This window comes from Hibiscus syriacus, unplaced genomic scaffold (genome assembly GCF_006381635.1).
Source record: "Hibiscus syriacus cultivar Baekdansim isolate YM2019G1 unplaced genomic scaffold, ASM638163v2 tig00111941_pilon, whole genome shotgun sequence".
Taxonomy (NCBI): Eukaryota; Viridiplantae; Streptophyta; class Magnoliopsida; order Malvales; family Malvaceae; genus Hibiscus; species Hibiscus syriacus.
Window position 1 is genome coordinate 1410932 of NW_024063217.1, and position 24279 is coordinate 1435210.

A 24279-nucleotide genomic window follows, 5' to 3' on the forward strand; every position below is an offset into this window, starting at 1 on the left:
GGCTATCGGGTATTGATAACGTGGTTGGAGTTTGAATTCCAAGTGACTGTCAACTCTTCCAAGGATGAGGCCATTTTCGCGTCTCGAGCATATTTTCTCCAAAAGATCGGAGGGGTATTATTATCGGATAAATTCAATAATTTGGCGCGCATCAATATCTGCGATATTTGAAAGACTTTGTTGTGTGTCGTAATACCGTTGGGGCTTGGCGATTATGGCCTTTCTACATCGAGAGCTTTGCAAGGCTGCAATTGTCCAACCGAGTCAAAAAGTCGATGTAGCAGATTTTCTGATATTGTTACAGCCGTGGGCTTGGTATCGATTCTCATTTTTTACGCCAATTACAACAGTCCGATCGAGTTTCTGTTGGCTACAAGGTGATTGTTTAACTTCATTTATTTAACTTTATTTGAATTTTATAAATTTAATAATTATTTTTTATTTATTTATAATATTTTTTATTTTTAAATATTTTTGATGACATCATAAAATATCCGAGATGAAGTTAGCGGGAGCCACTATACGAGATATACGGATGAGGATCAACATCACCGAACGATATGCGGTGTGTATTGTTATTTTATTTTATTTTATTTTGATTTTTTTTAACTTTATATATAGTAACTTTGATATTTAATATTTACAGTTTTCTTGGCTTCCATATGTTGAGGAGATCAACCAGTTATTGCCAGTGCGATTTTTTGAGGGGTCTAACTTATAGTGTGTCGTGACGCCATTATTGCATTATGCGATTGTTGAGTGACACACTGCTAATAGAGTGATGCGATAGTTTGCGTTGCACCAGCCGATTTCTACGCAAATGGTTGATATGGACGGTGCTCCATATCCCAAAATTTGGAATAATGACTAAAATGAAAATTATGAAAGTTTGGGGACCAAAGTATATAATTATAAAAGTTTAGGGACTAAAAATGAAAATTTAAAAAAATTATATTTTGGGTCTATAAATAAGTAGTTCGTCCCAATAAAATTATTTTAGCGGGTTTCATAATTTTAATTTGGAGTTTGTATAAAAGTTTATTAAATGACAAAGATTTGAAGGATATTCGGATAATCATATCGAATTGGAAGTCTATAAAAATTGAAGCAAGGTGTTTCTCGGTTATAAAAATTATATGAATATTTTTAATTAGTATAATTTGAAGTGGATTGGTGTAATTTGGTGAAAATTGTACTATAAAGTGAAATAATGCAATCTAGTGACAAAAATAAAATTTTGGAAAATTGGAGGGTCAAAGAGAAAAATTGAGAGATGAGATTTTTTTATTTATTTAATAATATTAAAATAGAGATGAAGGAGTGGCGTAAGAGTAATTTTGGGAATTTATTAAGGGTGATTTTGGTTTTTGGCCCAAAATGAATAAAAAATTCATTTTTAATTATAATTTAAAGGAAAGTGGGAAATTTTCTTTAAGAAATCTCACGAAACTCTCCTTCCTTCTGCAGCTTCTGGCCGATCTCCATAATAGGTTCGCGGGATTTTATTTATTTTTTCATTTTTATCCAATTTATTGAGTTTCGGTACTAAAGTGTGAAATAATAAAATGTTCTACACTAGTTTCTCTACAATTTGGTGTAATTATTTCTTTGATTCATGCTTGAATGGTGGAAATGAGTATTTATGGTGGATGAAGGGGAAGTTGATTTTGATTGAGTTAAGGTTAAATTTGAATCTTATGAGTGTTGTGGAGTTCTAATAGAACATGAAAGTTGAAAAAAAAAATGTTGGATGAATTGGTTTAGTGATTCGTCCATTGAAGGAATTAGTGAGTAATTGTGTGAAATTGATTTGTGTTGCTTTGAATTTGATTGGAATGGATTAGAAATGGTGTTAAGGATTAAATTGTGATTGTAGGAATGATTCTAGGTGCTTGAAGTAATGTTTGGGATCAAATTGGAACTTTATTAGATGTTGAGGACCTTTTTCGCAAGATTTGATAATTTAAAAAGGTTAATGTGCAATTGTTGAGGAATTGAAGTCCTATGCTGAAATTTTTATTAGAATGTGGAGTTGGGTTGAAATGAAAACTGGTGTAAGATTAAGAATCAATTTAAAAGGTCTTGGAAACTAATTAGCAATGTTTTTAAAACCGGACCTGAACCTGTGAAGGTATTGGTTCACTGGTTCAACCGGGTTCAACTGCGGTTGAACCGGATTTTATATAAAATAATTTTTTTTTTTAATTTTACATAATATTCAAAGTAATATTAATATATATGTAACATTTTTTTTAAGTTTACAATATTAAAAGGTATAAAAATATCACAATTCATAACATATATAAATTAAAAACCATAAAATCAAGTGAAACAAAATGATTCAAATCAACTACAATATAATATTTAAGGTAAAAACATATTAAATAATAAATATAATTATATAACTATAATCAAAAAAATTAAATTGGAGCTTAAAAATCATAATAAATGATGTCATTTGGTTTAATTTAAAAAAAAACAATCTCACATTGCTAAGAAACATAGAAGAGCATCCCAAAAGTTTAAAGAGTAAAAATATGATAACAAAACAATCTCACATGGCTAAGAAACATAGAAGAGCATCTCAACTTACTTCTATAAATAATAGAAGTAATTTGACATTCAAAATCATGGAGCCTTTTGGTGAGCACAGAGCAAACTATTCTTTCGTTTCAATTGAGCTCAAATTTTAGGCTTCAATCGAACTTATAATTTTTATTGAGTTCGAGCCTTTTCGAGTTCAAGTTTTAATATTATATTTCGAGTTCGAGTTGAACTTGATAATTTTTAGCTCTTGAGTTTTTTAGTTGAGTTGAGCTTACTTTTAAAGTTTTCGAGTTCGATTCGAGCTCAGCAATACTCGAATTTGACTCGGCTCGTTGAACAAACGACGTCGTTTGGTTTAATTTTTTTTAAAAGAAAAAAAGTGAACCGGTGGTTCAAACCGGTTTTGCCAGTTTTCAGCTGGTTCACCCTGGTTTTCAGCCGGTTCATTGCCATACCGGTTTTGTGAGGTAACCGGACAGGCCACTGGTTCACGGTTCAACTGGTTGAACTGGCCGGTCCGGTCCGATTTTGATAACCATGCTAATTAGTGATATTTTACAAGTATTGAAAGGTTAAGTTGATTATTGCAATAAATGATACTTTTTGGAATTGATAAGTTAGTTTAGTGATGTTAAGGTTGGGTTTTGATTTAATGATGGAAATTTTATCGAACGTAGGTCAATAGCATTTCTTTTAGAATTTTTATATGAAATTGGGTTATTATATTAGTTAAAGTATTAATTTATGTTTGGAATTTAAGTTTTGGATTAATCGACGATTGTGAAGATCAAGATCGAAATCAAGCACATAGCGAACTAAAAGATAAGGAAAAAGCTGATAGTGGAGCGATCACAATAACAAAGTGTAGTGAGACTACAGGTGAGTGCAACTCAACTTTCTTTTATAATATATAATATGAGGAAGACTTGTGATGAGTCAACCTCAATCGTTTTTTAAATAATTTAAAATTATTACTTGAATATAGATTTTATCAAGTTGTTTTATTTTATAGCGTATAATCATTTTTGGATATAAAATGTCCAAAGTTTTGATTTTTATAAAAATAGTTTTAAATTAAATTATCTTAATTGGTTTTGTATGCAAATTAGTAATTGATTTAGAATAAAGTCCATTGTACGAAAATGAGGGTTAGTGATACAATGACATGTCATGATGTGGAGTGAATCTGAATATGTTTTTGATATGATACCGGTGTGGATCACTCGTGGTCTGACTCGGTGTATCTTAGTGGTGCATGAGGTGGAGTGATTTGGTGTATTTGACTAGCTTTATATGTGCATTATATGACACCAAGATGGGTTACTTGGGGTCTGACTCGGGTGCCTTAATGGTACACAAGGTGGAGTGACTTAGTACAATATATTCTAACAGTAAATCTATATATAGCGCGCTAACTCGTTATCTGACTCGCGTACTGCGTATTCTCATGATAATACAGTGGACAAAGTAATGATCTCAATAAAATATGGAAATGATCTATTTGAAATGGAAAAGTATAAGTTTAAAAATAAATTTAGATCGAATGATTTATGGAAATTCTTATAATGTTATTTTTAACTATAATATTTGTTTGATGTAAATTGCATATGTTTATTTTAGTAAACAAAATTATGGTATGTTTAATTATATCTAGTAAACGCTTTATTTATTTATGATGTCGTCTCACTAAGTGGAAAAACTTAGTATGTGATCGATTCACACGTAGGTAAAGCAGAACCAAAGGAGTAAGGAATCAGGCTAGACATCCCACATTTTGAAATCTCGTTCAGAAAATCAGAATCAATATGACATCTTCCTGATGATTTGATATTCATAGTTGGCATTTATATATATTTTATTTTGATACTCTGATTCGAACATGTTTGAACTCTTTTTGATTTTGTGATGAATGAATATTATTTTAAATACTTTATATTATATTTTTAAATTACAATTACTTATTTAAATGTTGATTTTAAATGAAACAAAATTTTACCAACTTTTAAACAATATATGTTTATATGTTTGATGTGGCATATCTACCTCGTATACGAGGTCGTATACGGGATAGGGGTGTTACATGACCGGTGAGGCACGCTTACTACATCGACCTATGGAATCAGCGTGAACTATTGCTCCCCTCACATCACGACATTATACCAATGGACCTAGATTTCGACTATTCTCCCTATCTCTGAAATTACGAATCAAATGGGAAACCATATCTCACGACATCAGAAGAGATGGGAGAATGAAAACATTATCAGGCCACAAGAACTAAGTCCAAGTCCAAGAAGAAAGCATCTTCGTCGTCTTCTGCTTCAGTATCTGCAACTGAAGAGTAATATTATGAATCTCAGGCTAGTTTCGGTTTCTATCCTCCATTTCATACTTCAGCCAAGAGTCGACCAAATTGGGTTGGAGTTATGTGGGTTGCACCGCAATACACTCAAGCATTTTTAAAAGATCATGCGGTTACAAGTGAGTGGGACCATATCCTATATGGTCAATAAAATAGCAGCCAAGTCGAATAAGTTACGACAATGATGGCGTCATTGTGTTTCGAATATGGATATCAAAGTGTGTTAAGGACACCTCCTCCGCAAGATAAAGACGAACCATCGTACTTGATGAGCTCGTGCCATTATCATTCGATAACTCATTGGCAACGTTAAGAACTTAGAAAATATAGATAAATTTTCTTTGTATTTTCATTTACTTTGCATTTTTTAAAATATACATAAATTTATTTTTCTTTTAATTTTAATTTTTTTGAATTTTATCCTGTCGAACTCATCACCTCCAGGTTATGAGTTTCAAGTGATCGTTTCCCGTTTTCCCGTTAACCAACAACTACAAAACGAGTAGTTTTTTTTGAATTTGAAGGAATTCGTCACCTCGAGGTGACAATTTCCATCTATTTTTTTAAAATATATAAATTTTAGTTTTATTTTATAATTTAAAAAAATTAAATAGACTCGTCACCTCGACGTGATGAGACATATTAATAACAATAAAATAATATCTCATGTGGGGCCCACTACTCGGTGACCATTTAAAATAATATTCGAGGAAACTTGTCATCTTGAGGTATCGAGTCCCTGGTGTACTATCGCAAATACCGTATTTTCCAAAATAAATAGAGTTCCAATGCCCTAAATAATTGACGGGCTTCGGGTATTGGGAAAAAAATCCGAGATACCTAAGAAAGAGTTAATCCACAAACAATTGTGGTCCAGGGCCCATAGTATCGTTCCTGGTGGCACCAGAGCTGCACGTGCGGGGCATATGGCTGGTTAGTTACAGAATATGGATAATATTTATTTATTTTTGTTGGAGGGCCAGATTCGGTTATAGCTTTTCGATAACCTTCTCCCCAAATTCCCGTTTCCCCTTTCTTGAAACCCTTTACCCAGGTCATAACCCTAGAGATTCTCGATGATCGCTGTTCTCTAACTATTTCAGTCTCCAATCTTTGATTGCGTTTTTGTAAGCTTGTAATGTTCTAATTTTCAGTTTCGGAGTATCAAAATCTCAAGTCTCAAAGCTCCCGAGTTTCCTTTTGAAGATCAATCTATAGTAGGATTATTTCCAGAAGGTTTGTTTTGATCGCGTTTTACAAGATATGGGCCGTGTGGGTTGATTGATTCGGACCGGTTCTTTTACTAAAATAATCGTTAATCGAAGATTTTGTGTGAATTTGACGATCTAAGAGGAAAGGGGCTTTTGCAGTATTCCCTACGATTTTCCCTAAACTGCTGGTATAGCTGAAAATTTCGATTACTGGAATACAGCGTGAAGAAGCTTTCAGAGTTGATTTCTTGAAGTCAGAGCGTAGGAATTTGCATCGAAGAAGAATCGATGAGTTTGGTTCAGTTTCTCTTAGAATAAGAAAAAAAAACTTTTGTACTGTTTATATTTTTTTAGTGAATATAAGGCCTAATATTGTTTGGAAGGCCAAGAAATAAGTTCATATTTTTGTGTGTGTTTTTTTGTAAATTATATTATATTACTACTACTACTACTATTAAGAGGAAACAAGGTTAAAAATGGCTGTTTATTACAAATTTAAAAGTGCAAGAGATTTTGATTCAATTTCCATGGATGGTCCGTTTATAAGTGTTGGTACTTTGAAAGAAAAAATATTTGAATCAAAGCACCTGGGCAAGGGTACAGACTTTGACCTCGTTGTCACTAATGCCCAAACTAATGAAGGTTGGTCTTTGCTCAATGCATTGGAATTCTTATTTTTTGTTTAATCTGGCATAAAAGTATCAGTTAGGAGTAGAGCCAAATCTTCCATTTTGTTGGAATTCCCCTTGGGGTTTATATTGGCTCACACTTTGTTTCTTGACTTGATGTTAGTACTAAATTTTAGTAATTGTTTCCGTTCATGAAATAGCAAATCTCTAGTATTTTATAGACTTTTTTTTATCTTTTCAATTTCAGAATATCCAGATGAAGCAATGTTAATCCCGAAAAATACTTCTGTATTAATTCGCCGGGTTCCTGGAAGGCCTCGCATGCCCATTGTTGCTGCACCAGAGTACTATCTCAATCCTTTAGATACCTATCCACTTAAAATATTTAAATTCTAGTGAACTTTTAAGATAACAAGTATCAGAAGTTCAGTTAACTGAATGAATTTGATCAGTTGTGTGTTTAGTTTGGTTCCGAATTTTAGTGGCTACAATTGTGAGAGGACCTGATTCTAGGTTTGCATTTATTTTATGCTTCACAGGCCTAATGTGGCAAATCAGATTGAGAATGCTCAACCAGAAAAGAGCAGCTTCCTGGATGCTGATTCATCTGTTCCAAAATATGTAATCTTTGCTTCTGACATTTTTCCTTGATGAAAATAGACTTGTGTTTGCACTACTAATGTTGCCTTTTTGCCTTTGATGAATATTGAATTTATCATGCTGGGCTTTGATTTTTTAATTCTAGCCCGAGGACTCAGAATGGGATGAATTTGGGAACGATTTGTATTCAATCCCTGAAACGCTGCCAGTCCAGTCAAGCAATCCACTTCCTGATGTTCCCCCTTCTAATATAGATGATGAGGAAAGCAAGATTAAGGCTTTAATAGATACTCCTGCCTTAGATTGGCTGCGGTGAGATGAATGCTATTTCTTTATTTTCCTTTTTTGTTTCTTCAATTGATGCAATTTTCATTCTTAATTATTTGGATTTTCAGCCAAGGTGCAGATGGATTTGGACCTGGTAGAGGCTTTGGAAGGGGTATGGGTGGAAGGATGGGAGGGCATGGTTTTGGTAATTTTCTTAAGCCCTTTTTGTCTTCATTGCATTGTTTATCATGGTGGTGTGTCTTTGTGGGGTCAAGTTACCATCCATTATTCTTTTTCTTTCATTACAATCCAATATAAACTTAATCACTGTTCATCACTATTCATAAGCCTGATTTACACAATTCATAGGTGGTTCCTACGCATATATATGATAACGATTATTGTATGGGATAGTATTGGACAAAATAGTAATGGACTGGTCTCAATCTGTCTTCGTGGGTGGGGCATGGGATTCTGTATAGGATGTTCAGTTTAACTTACATCTCTAGAATATTGAAGTTTGATTGTCTTCTGCTGCTTATCATTTTGTTTCGTGTGCCTTGTGCTTTTGCATGTGAGATGTTCATTCTGTGATTACCTAGATAGTGTGTGTGTGTGCTTGTGCGCGCACATTTAAGTGCATGTGATCTGGTTGTCCATAGTTGCATCATTTAAGTGTGAGCTTGCCAGTGGTATATGCTTCCGCAGAATAATCAAAGTCGGAACTCTCACTCTTTTGTTGCTATAACATATAACAATTTTCTGTGTAAACCTGTTTATGCTTGTCATTTTGGAAATTTTGTGGAGCATTTGATTGTTGTAACCGTGCTTCCAAATAGTATTTTGACTGAAGTTTTTGTTTTTCTCATTGATATCGATTAGGATTGGAGCGCAAAACGCCTCCTCTGGGCTATGTTTGCCACCGGTGCAAGGTGCCTGGTATGTCGAGTTTACTTTTCCTTTTACATTTGCTTAGATTATACATTTTAGTGAACCTGTGGTTGCTATTGAATTTGTGATGCAGGGCATTTTATTCAGCACTGCCCCACAAATGGTGATCCAAACTATGATATTAAAAGGGTGAAGCCTCCAACTGGCATTCCGAAGTCAATGCTAATGGCAACTCCTGATGGCTCTTACGCATTGCCAAGTGGAGCGGTTGCTGTTTTGAAACCCAATGAGTAACTGTTTCGTCTTATTAGTGTGGTTTTGTTTCATGCTTGTGGGTAATTTGTTTGTTATGCTTGAAAACTAACTTTTTGTTTCCAATAGGGATGCATTTGAGAAAGAAATTGAGGGCTTACCTTCTACTCGTTCTGTTGCTGACCTTCCACCTGAACTCCACTGCCCAGTGTGCAAGGAAGTAATGAAAGATGCTGTTCTAACTAGCAAATGTTGTTTTACGAGTTTTTGTGATAAATGTGAGCTTTATTGCTGCTCAACCCATGCATCGTTTGGTTTGCTCCACTGTCGAATGGTTTTGTATATGTATGTTGAAGCTCACTTTGACAAAATGTAACTCAGGTATAAGGGACCACATTATCTCAAAGTCAATGTGTGTATGTGGGGCGACCAACATACTCGCTGATGATCTTCTTCCAAATAAGACCTTACGAGATACAATTAACCGAATATTGGAGTCTGGTAACAGCAGTGCTGACAATGCTGGAAGCACTTTTCAAGTTCAAGGTTCATCATTGTCAGACATAATCAAATGAATAGACATTCAACTGACTTCTATGGTACACAACTCTTTATTGTTTTGTCCTGTCTTTTAAATCTAGATATGGAATCTTCAAGGGGTCCACAACCAAAAATTCCATCTCCTACTGCATCAGCTGCATCTAAGGGAGAGCAGAAACCAGTATTTGCCAAGGAAGAAAGTCCTGATGTTAAGGATAAAGCTAATCAAATGAAGGAAGCTATTCCCCCACAGCAGGTATTTGAGAAAGTGAAGACTACTAAACTAGCTGATGCATCCGAGGCTACACTGGAGTCAATGAGTGTGAAGGAGCCTGCATCACAAGGGAGTGCCCCACTTCTGGAGGAAGAAGTGCAACAGAAGGTGGCTTCTGGAGAGGCAGGTAATTATGATTTGTTTCTTAATTTATTGGTGATATTGGTTTGGCCAAGTTAGGAGACAACCTTTGAGGACATTGTTACTGATCTCCTTGAGGGAGCGGTGAGATTTTGGGTGGAAATGCCTGGAGTGGGCTATCCCATTCCTTGTCAACCTCAGGATCATTCCCATTCTTGAAAGCTTGTGACTGAGATCTATTATTTATGATGTTATATTTTTTAAAGAAATTCTCAAATGTGTCTGTTAAGAACTTTGGATGTATATTGTGTGTGTATTATAGTGAGAGTAAGTTTTATTTTTTCTTTAGTGTAAATGAGGGAAAATAAATGGATCATTGGTTCAATTTTGATCCTTTTATTCTCCAGGAAAGAAAAAGAAAAAGAAGAAGGTTCATTTGCCAGCAAATGGTAAGTTTTCAGCCACTATTTTGTATTTGATGATGGTTTAAAGTATATCCGAGTTTTATAACCTGAATCTTACTTTTTCCATTCCACTCTAGACTTGCAGTGGAAAACCCCTCAGGATCTTGCAGCTGAGAATTATATGATGTCTATGGGTCCTTCTGCCTATAATCCTTACTGGACCGGTATGCAGCCTGGGATGGATGGATTTATGGGTCCATATACTGGAGTGATGCCGTATATGGGTGGGTATGGACTAGGTCCAATGAACATGCCATTCGGAGGTGTCATGCCACCAGATCCATTTGGTGCTCAAAATTATATGTTTCCTCCTGTCCCACCTCGGAGGTATGTGTAACATTTGTTAAATAGCCTATGTTTATGCCAGTTGTGTGTATTCCTAGCCTTTGCATGGCATTTTTGTCTATTTTTTTAATATTGGATTATGCATCTTTTGATTTCTTATGTGATGAACTAATGATGATATCTGGAGTCTGGACATCTTTTATTTTTTGAATTTAATGGTTTGTAGAGATCTTGCGGAGTTTGGAATGGGTATGAATGTTGCCCCACCTATCATGAGCAGAGAGGAATTTGAGGCTAGGCAAGCTACTTTGAGAAGGAAGCGTGAAAATGAGAGACGAGGTGAAAGGTACTGAACATAAACTTGCTATGTACATTATTGTTTTTCAGTTGTTTTATACTTTCCATTTACCTCGGAATAATTCCTAGTCATTTGTTTGGCTAACTCCTTGGGACAAGGTGCATGCGAGTCCTGAGATCCCAGAAATGGGCTTCGTGTACGTGTTAATATCTTACTATTTACAGGGATGGATTCACGGAATGAAATGGTTTACTTACTATTTCTAAAATTGTTGCAGGGATTTGTCTAGAGATCGGGAATTTGTTAGGGAAGTGAGCAGCAGTGCTGATGCTTCATCATGGAAGTCAAAATCTGTATGTGTTCTTTTTTGCCCCAGCTTTGTTTAATTCTTGTTGTTTGTCATGTGAGGAGGCATGCTACATGATTGTCAGCAATCAATTGTCTAGGATGCACCAAGTCTTGTAGTAACGTAGGGATATAAGATTTTATTTTTTTAGTCCTTTATGGGATTCACTGATGTGCTTTTTTTGTTTTTATGCTTTTATTTTTGGTTATGAACACATGATTTATTGATATTGAGAATTCAAGGAAGTGTAACTTGGAACTTTCTGACTGGCTGTTTTAACTCGGGCCTACTTTGAAGTTTCTTCATTTTCTTGGTTTTTCACTCGAAATTTTTTATGGTCAAAGTTGCACAGCTTAAGCCTTTTATTTCTTGTTAGCGACATGAGAAATTAGATGATCCGTTGATGATGTATCATTTCTATTATGTCTGCTTGTTGCAGAAGCCTATTCCACAAATGTCAGGTGGTGATCATCGCCATGAGCATCATCGGCACCGGTCAGAGAGGACCTCACCAGAACGTTCCTTACGGGACTATGAAGCACCACCTCCCCGTCCTTCAAAGAGGAAAGCTGACCAGCATCATGACCTTGAACGTGATTATGATCGTAACTATGATGATGGTGACCACGGTCGTGATCGCCATCACCATCATCATCATCATCATCGCTCTGAGTCTACCAAGCTTGCACCTGAACCAGCACCCAAATTAACTTCCACGACTACCACATCAGAAATGGACAATAAGTCAAAGCCAAACGTGTTTTCTCGCATTAGCTTTCCAGAAGAAGAAATTAGTATGAAGAAACGGAAGATATCTTCTGATGCACCAGCCTCTTCTGGCCATCGCAAACCATCCTCCAATGGATATGATTACAAGACATCTTCGGTATCTGCTAAGTCAGTTTCTACTACTAGTGGCGGTGGGAGGAAGAGCAGTAGCAGCAATGCTGTAGATTATGAGTCCAGTGATGATAGACATTATTATGAGTCCAGTGATGATGATAGACATTTCAAAAGGAAGCCGTCAAGGTACGAGTCATCACCGCCGCCATCAGCTGATCGAGAAGAGGAACCTCGGCACTCAAGAGGATCAAGAGAACGGGAACGGGAACGGGAACGTGGCAGCTATAGTAAACATAGAATGTAGCCAGAGGTTGTTGTAGTACTGATTGTTACTCGAGCAGCGTTTACTCGCTCTTGAAGAACAATCGCATACTTTTGCACCTTTGCACCAATATGCTTTACTAGTACGCCTAATGGAAATATTTGTGGAGAAAATAATACAATTGTTTTTTATTCGTATGTTGCAACCCTCAGTGATTTGAAAGTTGATGTTTTCTCATTATCATCTTGTGTTTTTTTTTTTTATAAATAAATAGTGGTTATTATTGAATCTTAATTCTGGTTGGAATATATATATATATATATATATATATATATATATATATATATTCTACTGCTAAGATTTAGAGGGGTTAATTCATTTTACAAGTTTTGAGTTTTTAAATATTTTATGAATGCAACGTTATTAAATATTTAGTCTTATCTATTTAATATGATAGGATTAATTTTTATTTAGATCGTTAAACCGATAAATAAGGATGTTTGAAATATAATATATCTAATTTAGTATCATGTGTCTTGTTTAGAGTGGTGGTATAAATTTTAGATAAGATCGATTTAATATGAATTGAAGACTTCATAGGTTTATTATAAGAGTGATTTTCTCAATTCAATTTGTTTGTTTCTTAATGTTAAAATTCAAGCTTTCAATCTTATTTAAAGAATTTAATGCCTTGTATTACTAAACCAACATATTGTTGATAACATATACATACTAAAATTATTATTGGACTGAATTTAAATCAATATTTCATGTACATATTATATCATACGTATATTTTTCCCTGCCCGTATATATATTTTAAAGGATCTTTCTGATTATATAGAAGAAACTATTTGACAAAAGAAAACTCCTATGACAAGAGCAGTCACTCGAACGATGATTAAAGAACTTAAGTATTGGATTTGGCCAAATTGCTTGTCTAATTTACTTGGAAGGCTCGAATGTTCTCCCAAGACTAGAGCTATAGTAAACAAAATGGACGGCCCAGTTTAAAGTACCCAATAAAGCTCGTTCTTTATATTTTACCCCAAACCCTAGCCTCCCCCAGCTCTATTCTGCTGCACAAGCGAAACCCTAGCAACTCTCTGCTCAATTCGCCAATGGGTACTCCTTCAAGCTCACTCTCTTTCTGTATTTTCCATATATTTTTCTCTCAAGCATTTTTCTCACTTGTTTCACTTAACTATTTTCACATTTCCATCAGGGGATTGATCCTAATATTTTTCTATTTATAGTTATGAAATAAGTTGAACCTTTTATCGTATTTATATGCTAGTTTTCTCTGCAGAGTTTTATCTTTTTCCCTTGTGTCACTTTTATGCTATGTAACATTTTATCGTGGCGGTGGAAAGTAATTTTATTTACCGTTTCTTTTAAGTCTTTATCTTGCGTAACTGTTTCTTTGGATTAAAGTGCCGGCTTTCACTCATGAGAATGATAAAATGCAGGGGCTTATAAGTACGTCTCGGAGCTATGGAGGAAGAAGCAGTCCGATGTGATGAGGTTTTTACAGAGGGTGAGGTGCTGGGAATATCGTCAGCATCCGGCAATTGTAAGGGTCAACCACCCTACTCGTCCCGACAAGGCACGCCGATTGGGTTACAAGGCCAAACAAGTAATGTCCATTTCAACTTTTTGTGATGGCCTGTATTAGTCAGTTGCTTGCATCTTTTATTCCGTTCTAAATAACATATGGAGACTGCTAGTTTTAACACTTGATTTTTGCTGAGGTCATGCTAGGTATCCGCTACGTAATCCAGGGATTCTTCTTTAGATCACTTAGATTGTGTCAAACAATTAGTCATTTGCAAATACCATTTGATTTTTCTAGGGATTCTAATGAAATGCTATATAATTTATATTTGAGCTTCTGAGACCTACTGTACTAAGCAGATGGTGACTGTACCCCTGGTTCTCTTTTATTTTCATACCATATTGTTTGACTGTATGCTTGTAGATACTTTCTTTTCAAATGATTGCATTTGGAAATTTTGTGCATTCCTTGTCCAGGGTTATGTGGTTTACCGTGTCCGTGTTAGGAGGGGTGGCCGCAAGAGGCCTGTTCCCAAGGGTATTGTGTACGGTAAGCCCACAAACCAGGGTGTCACCCAATTGAAGTTCCAGCGCAGCAAGCGTTCCGTTGCAGAGGAGCGTGCTGGTCGAAAATTGGGAGGTCTCAGGGTGGTTAACTCTTACTGGATCAATGAGGTATGTGGGACTTCTATGTGTTTCAGTTTGCCACAAAACACCAAAATGGGCCACCTCTCATTTCTTCCTGATTATGTCCTTTAGGATTCTACTTACAAGTACTTCGAGGTTATCCTGGTGGATGTTGCACACAATGCTATCCGCAATGACCCAAGAATTAACTGGATCTGCAATCCAGTTCACAAGCACAGAGAGCTTCGAGGACTCACATCTGCTGGTAAGAAAAACAGGGGTCTGCACGGAAAGGGTCACCTGCACCACAAGAACCGTCCTTCTCGCAGGGCAACCTGGAAGAGAAACAACTCTCTTTCCCTTCGTCGTTACCGCTGAGTTTAGTGTGTTGCTTAGACTTTTTACCGCTTCCCTTGTTGGGTTTAGAAGTCATCATTTTGAGTTTGAAATTTTTCGAAGTTCTAAAGAGTTCGAGTCTTTGAATATTACATGCAATTTGTTTTTGTTTGAGATTCTATGAATTTCTTATGCTGTTGCTACTTATTTTCCCTTTAATATCTCCTCTGGCACTTATTTTCCCTTTAATACCTTCTCGGGCACTTATTTTCCCTTTAATACCATCTCGGGCACTTATTTTCCCTTTAATACCTTCTGATTTTATATTGACCTGTTGCTGATTGGTTTTGTGGCTGATGTTAATGTCTTGGATTACAATTTCATCTTCTTTACTATTTAGAATATAAGAGCAATAGGGGTGAAAAGTCAGCTTTAGAGTTTACCATCAATAGAGCCCTATTTCAGAAGTTGCAATGCCTGGCGGATAGAGTCCTCATTTTGATTAGAATACTTTAAGCAGATTAGTCGATGAGCAACTAGGCATGCTGACTTTATTTGATTATAATTCAGGCAGTTCACTTCTGTACGGTTCACTTCCTGGACATTAGATGCTATCAGAATGCCGAATTAATAGTGTCGTAGACAGTAAAACGAAAGCATAGTAATTGAAAGTTTAGGTGAACTGTAGTGACTGTAAGCGTCGCACAAAAATAAACAAGGTTTTCATGTTTCTACTTTGAAATTGCCTTCTCTGTAATCCTTGAAGTTATGCTTCGAGCGGTTTCAATATCTGAACTTGGTAGTCACGCTACTTATGCTGGTAGGAGGCCATAGTGTGCTACATGTCTCGGTCCATCACTCAGTTGAAACTGGGTAAAATCAGAGTTCGAATCGGCAAAAGCATTCTTTATTAGGGCAAAAATAAAACGGAAATATCACCTTAAAGTCTAGGCGGTTGTTTTAATGTCAACGTAGAAGTGAAGAATCGTCACATGGCTACTAGTTGGGACAAATTCTCCATATGAGTGGCAAATATAGTATACCTAAATAAAATGACACGAGAAAGATGTTGATTGGTGCAAATTCTGTCATTTGCTACACGATAACCAAGGAAAAGGGGCAAGTGATTACGCGTTGAGGGATAGCAGATGTTCACAGCAGCTTCATGCTATTGCCAAACCATCAGAGGAAGTAGTAGTCCTCCCAAGTTCATCCATAACAATCAAACTCCTATATCATAAAAGAACATATAATTTTCATTGCGCTGCATGTACCAACCAAGATGTTAATAACATCTGAAGTTTCTTACCTTCGGGCGATATTCTGCATGACGAAAGCCGTCTCTTTCATCTCTGTCATAAACTATCACCGCAAAAAACCATATGAGATGGTCCTGAATGGACAAGAAATAACTATTTTCTGCATGTTTAGTGAACTTTGAAGTCTAAACCGAAGAAAAAGTGAAGCTTCTATTAAACGTAAACATGTATCTGTTGGAAATATGGACTGCAAAATAACACCGTTAGCAATGACAGGAAAAATAAATAATAATTTAAAAGAAATAGATTGATAAACCGTGTCGTGGTAAAACCACTGCCTTAGAAACGAATTCGCCCCGATGTGTGTAATCGCTGAAGTAGGCGGACCGTTCCCCCGAGGTTAACACGGCTCTCCAAGAATTCGTACACCCGAAAACTGGAGTAAACTTGGTGGTATTGCTCTTCTCTCAACTCAAACAATACTTAAAAGAGAGGAATGTTTTCAAAGCAAATGTTTTGCTTGGGATATGTCAAAATGAATAAAATTGCTCTCTATTTATAGGCTAAATAGTGAAGGTAAAATTGTCATTTCCAATACTAGTGGAATAACCTAATTTTAGCATTATCATTATCAAAATTGAGCATTATCAAGAAATAACAATTTACAATGCTAGTTGAATTAGCATTATCATTATCAAAATTGAGCATTATCAAGAAATGACAATTTACAATGCTAGTTGAATTAACATTATCAAGAAATGACAATTTACAATGCTAGTTGAATGAGCAGTACCAAGAAATGACAATTTACAATGCTAGTTGAATGAGCATTATACAATACTCAATTTGAGCATTATCAACATTCCTCCACTAATGCGTAAAAATGAGAGCAATGAAGTTAAAACATGCGAAGAGCAATAGCGAGATTAGTTGCTTAAGCACTAGTGAACGTATCTGGAACTAGTACATAGTGATGATGAGCAATCCTTCTCTTAGATAAGTGAAAATAGTCTTGAACTTTCTAAGATGGGGGTAAACTCATGACACACAACTAACCCCTTCATCCATCAAAGTCCTCGATGTGTCTACAAAGATTATATACAAAAGTGTATATATGTTTAGCCCTCTTTCCTCGGGATTCTAACAAGTGTACTAGAAAAACGGCCCAACGTTTTCATAGAAGGTGGCTAATCCTTCTCACTTACGTAGGTTATTTCATCAAGTTTATCTCAACATAAACCACTCAAACTGAGTTATGAAATAATTAAGAGCTTTTATAATAGCTCAACCTCATAAAGAGTATGGTGACTTTCTTCAAGTTCATTAAAAATGAACCACCCAAACTCTGAGATAAGAAGTCATTAAGAATAAATATTCAACCTCATAATTCGGTGAATTCAATATGTCCTTCTCACTAGGAACTCTCATTCTCTTGGGTTTGAATTCATTAAGAGTTTAAGAAAACTCATCCTCTCAAGCGGTAAGTTCATATAGTCATTCGCGATTAGAACTACCCACTCAACTCTGGGTTATGAACTTATTAAGAATAGATATTCAGCCAAAATCGGTAAATTTATCAAGTCTTTCTCACTAAGACCACCCAAAGTTTGGGCTATGAATTTATTAAGAGCAATTAAGCTCATCCTGGGCATGCACATTATTCATCATAGGGATAGGCAGTAGAAATGTGCACTATTACTCTTTCCATGGTTTCGTTTGACCTTATGGAACTTAGATAACTAAGTTGGGTATCCACCATGAATTCCTCAACCAATGGGCTTTAGACCCATCCCCCTCGACGAATCTAGAACCAGCTTCCTACTTAACCCTTTGGTAAGTGGATCTGCTAGGTTCCTTTCCGACTTCACATACTCTAAAGAGAGCACTCCATTCTTTATTAAGTGTCTAACTGATTAATGTCTTATGCGAATGTGTCTTTTCTTACCATTGTAAGCTTGGTTTTAAGCCACACATATCGCAGTTTATGAATCACACAATAAAGAAATCGGAGGAGTCGGTCTTCCACACAACAGAATATCTGCTAACAAGCTTCTGAGCCACTCGACTTCTTGCCCAGCTAGGTTAAGAGCTATAAAATCTGACTCCATGGTAGAACGAGCAATACAAGTCTGCTTTGATGATTTCCACGAGATTGCTGCTCCACCTAAAGTAAAAACATACCCGCTCGTAGAGCTTACCTCATCATTATCAGAAACCCAGTTGGCATCACAATATCTTTCCAGTACCGCAGGAAAGCCAACAAACTCAAGTTTCCAATCCAAAGTACCCTTAAGGTACTTCAGTAAGCGTTTAAGAGCAATCCAGTATTCACTACTTGGATTAGGAGTATATCTACTCAGTCTACTCACAACATAAACAATATCAGGCCGAGTATAGTTCATTAAGAACATTAAGCTTCCAATTAATTTAGCATATTCAGTTTGGAAAACACTACTTCCTTTATTCTTAAAGAGATGTATGCTAGAGTCATAAGGAGTTCAAACAGGGACGACATCAAAACTGTCAAATTTCTTTAGCACTTTCTCTATATAATGTGTTTGATTTAAAGAAAATCCTTTTTCAGTTTTGGTAACTTTGACTCCTAAGATTATATCGACTTCTCCCAAATCTGTCATCTCAAACTTTGTGGTCAAGAAATTTTTTACGTTGTTAATGGACTCAATATTAGAACTGAAAATCAACATGTCATCAACATATAGGCTTATGATAACACATTCAGTGTCAAACATCTTCGAATACACACAAGCATCCGAACCATTCACAACAAAACCAAAACTAAGAATAGTTTTATGGAATTTCTCATACCACTGTTTAGGAGCCTGCTTAAGCCCATAAAGTGACTTTTTAAGTCTACAAACTTTTCCTTCCATACCAGGTGCTTCAAAACCTAGTGGCTGCTCCATATAAATCTCCTCATCTAGATTCCCATTCAAAAATGCAGTCTTAACATCCATTTGATGTACCTGCAACTTATGAATAGAGGCTAGCGCAAATAATGCACGAATCATTGAGATTTTTGTAACGGGAGAGTATGTATCAAAGTAATCTAAACCAAACCTTTGAGTGAACCCTTTGACAACTAACCTTGCCTTGTACCACTGAATCAAACCATTTGGCCTCAGTTTCTTTCGGAAGACCCATTTGTTGCAGATTGGTTTAAATCCTTTGGCAAGTCAACTAATTCCCAAGTATGATTAGACATTATCGATTCTAGTTCATCATTAATAGTGCTTTTCCAGAAACTATCATCGATAGATCTTATAGCTTCTTCAAAAGTTTTAGGATCCTCATCTAAAAGAAATATTTGAGCTATAGGATCTGAAATGGAGTCTAAATCATTTATCTAAGAAATAAAGGAAGTAATAAAGTCTGGTCCAAAAGAGGTTTCAACTCTTTGTCTTTTACTTCTTCTAGGCTAAAAAATAATTTGTTCAGAAGACCTAGTAGGATTACTAGAAGAAGTGGATGGAATATATTCTATTTGTCTCGGTTCTTTTAACGGAAAAGTATTTTCAAAGAAAACAACATCTCTTGACTCACAAATAGAATAATCTTGTAAAAGCATGAATCTATATGCAGCATTATTCGTAGCAAACCCTATAAACACTGAATCAACGGTTTTAGGTCCGATGGTGGACTTCTTAAAGTCTGGCAAACTCACTTTAGCCAGACACCCCCACACTTTCAGGTATTGTAAATTAGGAGCGTATCCTTTCCACAATTCATATGGGGTAGAATTTAATTTCTTATGAGGAACTCGTTTCAAGATATGAGTTGACGAAAGAACGGCTTCCCCCCACATGTTATCAGATAACCCTGAACTTATTAGTAAAGAATTCATTATCTCTTTTAAAGTTCTATTTTTCCTTTCGGTTATACCATTCTGTTGAGGAAAATAGGGGGCTGAAGTTTCATGAATTATGCCATTCTTTTCACAAATATCTTTTAAAAAATTAGATCCATATTCACCACCTCTATCAGATCTAACCCGTTTGATTCTCCTATCTAACTGATTTTCAACTTCTGCCTTATAAATAAGAAAGGAGTTTTCAGCTTAATCTTTAGTCCTTAGGAGATAAACTTTTGTATATCTTGAATAATCATCTACAAAAGTTATGTAGTAGTGTTTTCCTTCTTTACTTGCAGTGTTTCTAAAATCTGCTAGATCAGTATGAATGAGTTCTAATAATTCAATCTTTCTATTAGAAACAGTCTTAAAGTGAGGTCTAGTATGCTTAGCTTCTACATAAATCTCACATTTGTTAAAGCTAGTTGTGTCTAGTTTAGGCAGCACATTCATATTCATCAATTTCTTTAAAGCATGAATATTCACGTGTCCTAATCTAGCATGCCACATATCAATGGATTCAACAATATAAGCAGAAGTGGTAACTTTATTTTCATTAAATTGAGTTTCTATGACAAATAAACTATTGCTTAAAAACCCTTTCCCAACATAACCACCATTTCGGGAAAGTACAAGTTTATCTGCCTCAAAAACTAACTTAATGCCTGCCTTATTCAGAAGGCCACCACTTATCAAATTTCTACGCAAGGCAGGTACATACAGAACATTATTTAAAGCCAGAGTTTTACCAAAAGTCAGCTTGAGTAAAACCTTGCCTTTGCCTAGCACTTCAGAGCTGCTAGAGTTCCCCATGTACACACGTTCACATGTGTTCCCATCCTTGAATTCGGTGAAAAACTCCTTTCTTGCACAGAAATGCTTTGAAGCGCCAGTGTCAACTACCCATTCCGAACTGTTTTCCACCAAATTAACTTCTGAGACCACCGCAGAAATGATTTCATCATCTTCTTCTACAACATGCATCTGCGGCTTGTTGTCATTCTGGCGGTCTGAGCGGTGTTTGTATTGGTAAGCTTTGTGGCTGGCTAAACCACAAACATAACACTTTAACATCTTTCCTTCAGGTTTGGCCTTTCCTGACTTCTTGAAGTTGGTAGCCTTCTGAGGTTTTGTCTTCTTGTCTTGATTCCCTCGTTTCTTGAATCTAGACTCAACCAAGTTAGCTTTAAAAGATAAATTACTTAGAGAATTAGTAACTTTATCTTTTAAACGATTGGCTTCTTCAATCTTCATATGGCCCACCAGCTCTTCAAGTGAAATTTCTCTCTTCTTATGCTTAAGAGAATTGCGATAGTCGATCCAAGACTTGGGCAGCTTCTCAATGAGAACATTGGCTTGCAGTACCTCACACATTTGCATCCCTTCGGAAATGATGTTAACGACTAAGTTCTCATAGTCATGGACTTGATCCATTATCGGCTTATCATCTGTCATCTGGAATTTGAGCCATTCGCCGACAACGTACTTTTTGATACCTGCATCGTCCGCACCATACTTTTTCTCCAGAGTGTCCCATATTGCCTTGGTACTCCTTTCTCTAAGGAACATATCAAATAATTTATTTGACATGTGACTGAGTAGATGTCCTCGTACCGTTTTGTTGTCTTTCTCGTATTTCTCGTAGGTAGCGAGTGCGGCGGCGGTAATTGCTAAGGCATCATCATTCAGGACCGCATATGCATCATTACCGATAGCTACGGTTGGCGGCATGGTAGGTGGTGGCTTGAGCAGCACATAGTCAAGATCAAGCTGCTCGAAGAATATCAGGATTCTTTGGGACCACCTTCTATAATTCTTTCCATCAAGTGCATCGAGCTTGGAAAGATCGGGAATTAATTTGCTCAAAGGTGTTGTCATGATTGCAGTATAAAAGAAATTCGTTTCTAAATTGTTAGAAATATGGACTGCAAAATAACACCGTTAGCACTGACAAGAAAAATAAATAATAATTTAAAAGAAACAGATTGATAAATCATGTCGTGGTAAAACCACTGCCTTAGAAACGAATTCGCCCCGGTGTGTGTAATCGCTGCAGTAGGCGGACCGTTCCCCCGAGGTTAACACGGCTCTCCAAGAATTCGTACACCCGAAAACTGGAGTGAACTTGGTTGTATTGCTCTTCTCTCAACTCAAACAATACTTAAAAGAGAGGAATGTTTTCAAAGCAAATATTTTGCTTGGGATATGTCAAAATGAATGAAATTGCTCTCTATTTATAGGCTAAATAGTGAAGGTAAAATTGTCATTTCCAATACTAGTGGAATAACCTAATTTTAGCATTATCATTATCAAAATTGAGCATTGTCAAGAAATGACAATTTACAATGCTAGTTGAATTAGTATTATCATTATCAAAATTGAGCATTATCAAGAAATGACAATTTACAATGCTAGTTGAATTAACATTATCAAGAAATGACAATTTACAATGCTAGTTGAATTAGCATTATCAAGAAATGACAATTTACAAAGCTAGTTGAATGAGCATTATCAAGAAATGACAATTTACAATGCTAGTTGAATGAGCATTATCAACAGTATCTTTGTTTTCCGTCTATAGTAGAAGATGGTGACGTGAAAATATGGCCTAAACATTTGCGATTGTGAAGTTAAAGATGCTGTACCGTACTAGAGTTTGATTCAAGATTATCCATTGATCCCATCCTTGTAAATATACGATCAACTACTCTAATTTTTGCAAATTGGGCTGGAACATAGCAGCCAATCTGAGCTAGAATAATTATGAGACACACTTGTTGAAGATAAGTTCTGTTCCCACTCCATGTTGGAGAAAATAGATAGCAAGGGTTTCACTCAAAACAAAACAAAAAAGAGATGATAATGAGATTCAGTTTCCATGAAAGAGTTTCTTACATGTTTGGTCCCGTTAATATTTGATGCTTCAGAAATGAAGATGATGTTGGGCTGCAAACCAAAAGCATTTAAAAAAATATTAAAGGTATCAAAGAACTTTAAGAAAACTAACTTTTCAAAAAAAAAAAAAAGAAAGGAAAAGAAAACTCCATGGCACAGAAAGTTCAATTATTAATATATGATAGCAGTGTTATTATCCGACTTCAATAAAAAATCTCATGAAAGCAGTAAAATTACTTCTTAATTACTATACAAAAGAATATACACAAAATCACTGTGTATGCTTTCTAGAATGGGGTGTCTTCCGGCGTCAATTGCCAGAGGGCCATTATTTGCGAGCAACTAATAACAATTAAATTTACCCTATTCAATCCAGGAACATGAAAAGAATACATATTGGGAAATTGACAAATAAAATACCAGTAAATCCAGGCCTACTATATCGGTCAAAAGGCTTGGTAGATATTTCATGCGCAAATGAATTAACAATCATATCTAAGAGGCGCAGTGCTTCAGCAAGAAGTGTGAACAGAGAGATGTCCTCCCTTATGGCATCAATTAGGGCTGCAAATCACAAAGTTAACACAACTAATGAATGAAACAATTAAACTATTAATAACATGGAGAAAAGGTACCATATGTGAATCAAAATTTAACAGCTCAAGCTTTACCAGAGTCTTTAGGAGTTAGGAAATAAGGCCGGGGGGGATAATCTATTCAGGAAGACTGAAAATGCTTTTCAAAAGTTGGATTGCATGCTCGATCCTCACAGGCAACCCTCTGTAATCATTAGGATCAAAACAAACCTTTATTGCCACACAATTCCGGTATTTTTAATCCAGTTAAGGTAGACATCAACAAAACCAAGTTTCAGAAGAATTCACATGATAAGATACAAATGGACAATTAAAACTTGTCAGACATTGAAAATAAGCAGTCGATTACAAACCTTCCAAGCAAAATTCTGTTCGAACATAGCACTCAGCAGCTGCAGATTTGTTTCTGACATTCAACTGCAAATTATGCAATTTACATAGAGTAATCAAAGCACTTTTTAATACCCAGACAAGCTGATTAAAGTACATGTGTTAAAAACAGTGGCATGCTGATATTGACAAACAAAATTTGGCTACACAGCAACAAAATCAATTGGTAAAATATATTTTCAAAAAATACATATCGCCAAGCAAAGGCACTAAAATCAGGTCACTTGCAACAAAAAATTATAAAAGCTGCCAATGCAAGAATTGAAACAAAAAAGAAAAGGAAAATCACATCAGTAGAATTTCAAATATATTTTCAGTTCACCGTGTACTTTCTCAGGAACTAAACGGAGTTACCTCTTTAGCTCTGTTTTCAATGAGACCGATCACGAAGCTCGACCTATCTCCCACATCGTCTTCCATTCTGATTAAGCGCCAAAAAGTTAAACGCCAAAATTCGAATTGGCGCTAAAGCCTGTGATGTTTATTTGCATCGACAACCTTACTAAAATCAACATGGTGCATAACGCTTGTTAACATGCGCACCCCGAAAGGAAACAATCGCAAATGATAATTTAGTTGGTCCATTTTATCGGTTTAAATAA

General features: G+C 35.8%; 2 protein-coding genes and 1 pseudogene across 3 annotated transcripts; 2 read left to right on the forward strand and 1 right to left on the reverse strand.

Annotated features, from left to right (window-relative positions):
- Positions 1 to 5872: 5872 nt before the first annotated feature.
- On the forward strand, positions 5873 to 12320 carry LOC120173059 (E3 ubiquitin ligase PQT3-like). 2 transcript variants are annotated; one of them, XM_039180350.1, is made up of 15 exons: positions 5873 to 6762; positions 6997 to 7093; positions 7289 to 7370; positions 7495 to 7661; positions 7745 to 7821; positions 8499 to 8555; positions 8641 to 8797; positions 8889 to 9037; positions 9141 to 9305; positions 9401 to 9700; positions 10062 to 10103; positions 10196 to 10445; positions 10630 to 10749; positions 10979 to 11054; positions 11487 to 12320. In XM_039180350.1, exons 1-15 carry the CDS (start codon positions 6597 to 6599, stop codon positions 12192 to 12194), a joined length of 2613 nt encoding a protein of 870 aa, XP_039036281.1. In that variant the 5' UTR covers positions 5873 to 6596; the 3' UTR covers positions 12195 to 12320. The 2 variants fall into 2 exon arrangements, with proteins under 2 accessions (XP_039036281.1, XP_039036282.1); XM_039180351.1 differs by lacking the exon at positions 10979 to 11054 and having other exon boundaries at positions 11487 to 11785.
- An 852-nt stretch (positions 12321 to 13172) lies between these two features.
- On the forward strand, positions 13173 to 14824 carry LOC120173029 (60S ribosomal protein L15-1). Its single transcript, XM_039180327.1, has 4 exons — positions 13173 to 13277; positions 13622 to 13788; positions 14184 to 14381; positions 14466 to 14824. The coding sequence occupies exons 1-4, from the start codon at positions 13274 to 13276 to the stop codon at positions 14709 to 14711; spliced, it is 615 nt and encodes a 204-aa protein (XP_039036258.1). The 5' UTR covers positions 13173 to 13273; the 3' UTR covers positions 14712 to 14824.
- Positions 14825 to 15125: 301 nt separating this feature from the next.
- On the reverse strand, positions 15126 to 24097 carry LOC120173172 (annotated as a pseudogene).
- Between the last annotated feature and the right edge of the window lie 182 nt (positions 24098 to 24279).

Bases quoted from the DNA above. Each gene is read 5' to 3' on its own strand.
- LOC120173059 (XM_039180350.1), top strand. From the start codon at position 6,597: ATGGCTGTTTATTACAAATTTAAAAGTGCAAGAGATTTTGATTCAATT. The intron at 9,306-9,400 runs GTTCATCATTGT...TTTTAAATCTAG, and splicing joins AAGCACTTTTCAAGTTCAAG to ATATGGAATCTTCAAGGGGT. The intron at 11,055-11,486 runs GTATGTGTTCTT...TGCTTGTTGCAG, and splicing joins CATCATGGAAGTCAAAATCT to AAGCCTATTCCACAAATGTC.
- LOC120173029 (XM_039180327.1), top strand. The intron at 13,789-14,183 runs GTAATGTCCATT...TTCCTTGTCCAG, and splicing joins TGGGTTACAAGGCCAAACAA to GGTTATGTGGTTTACCGTGT. The intron at 14,382-14,465 runs GTATGTGGGACT...TATGTCCTTTAG, and splicing joins ACTCTTACTGGATCAATGAG to GATTCTACTTACAAGTACTT.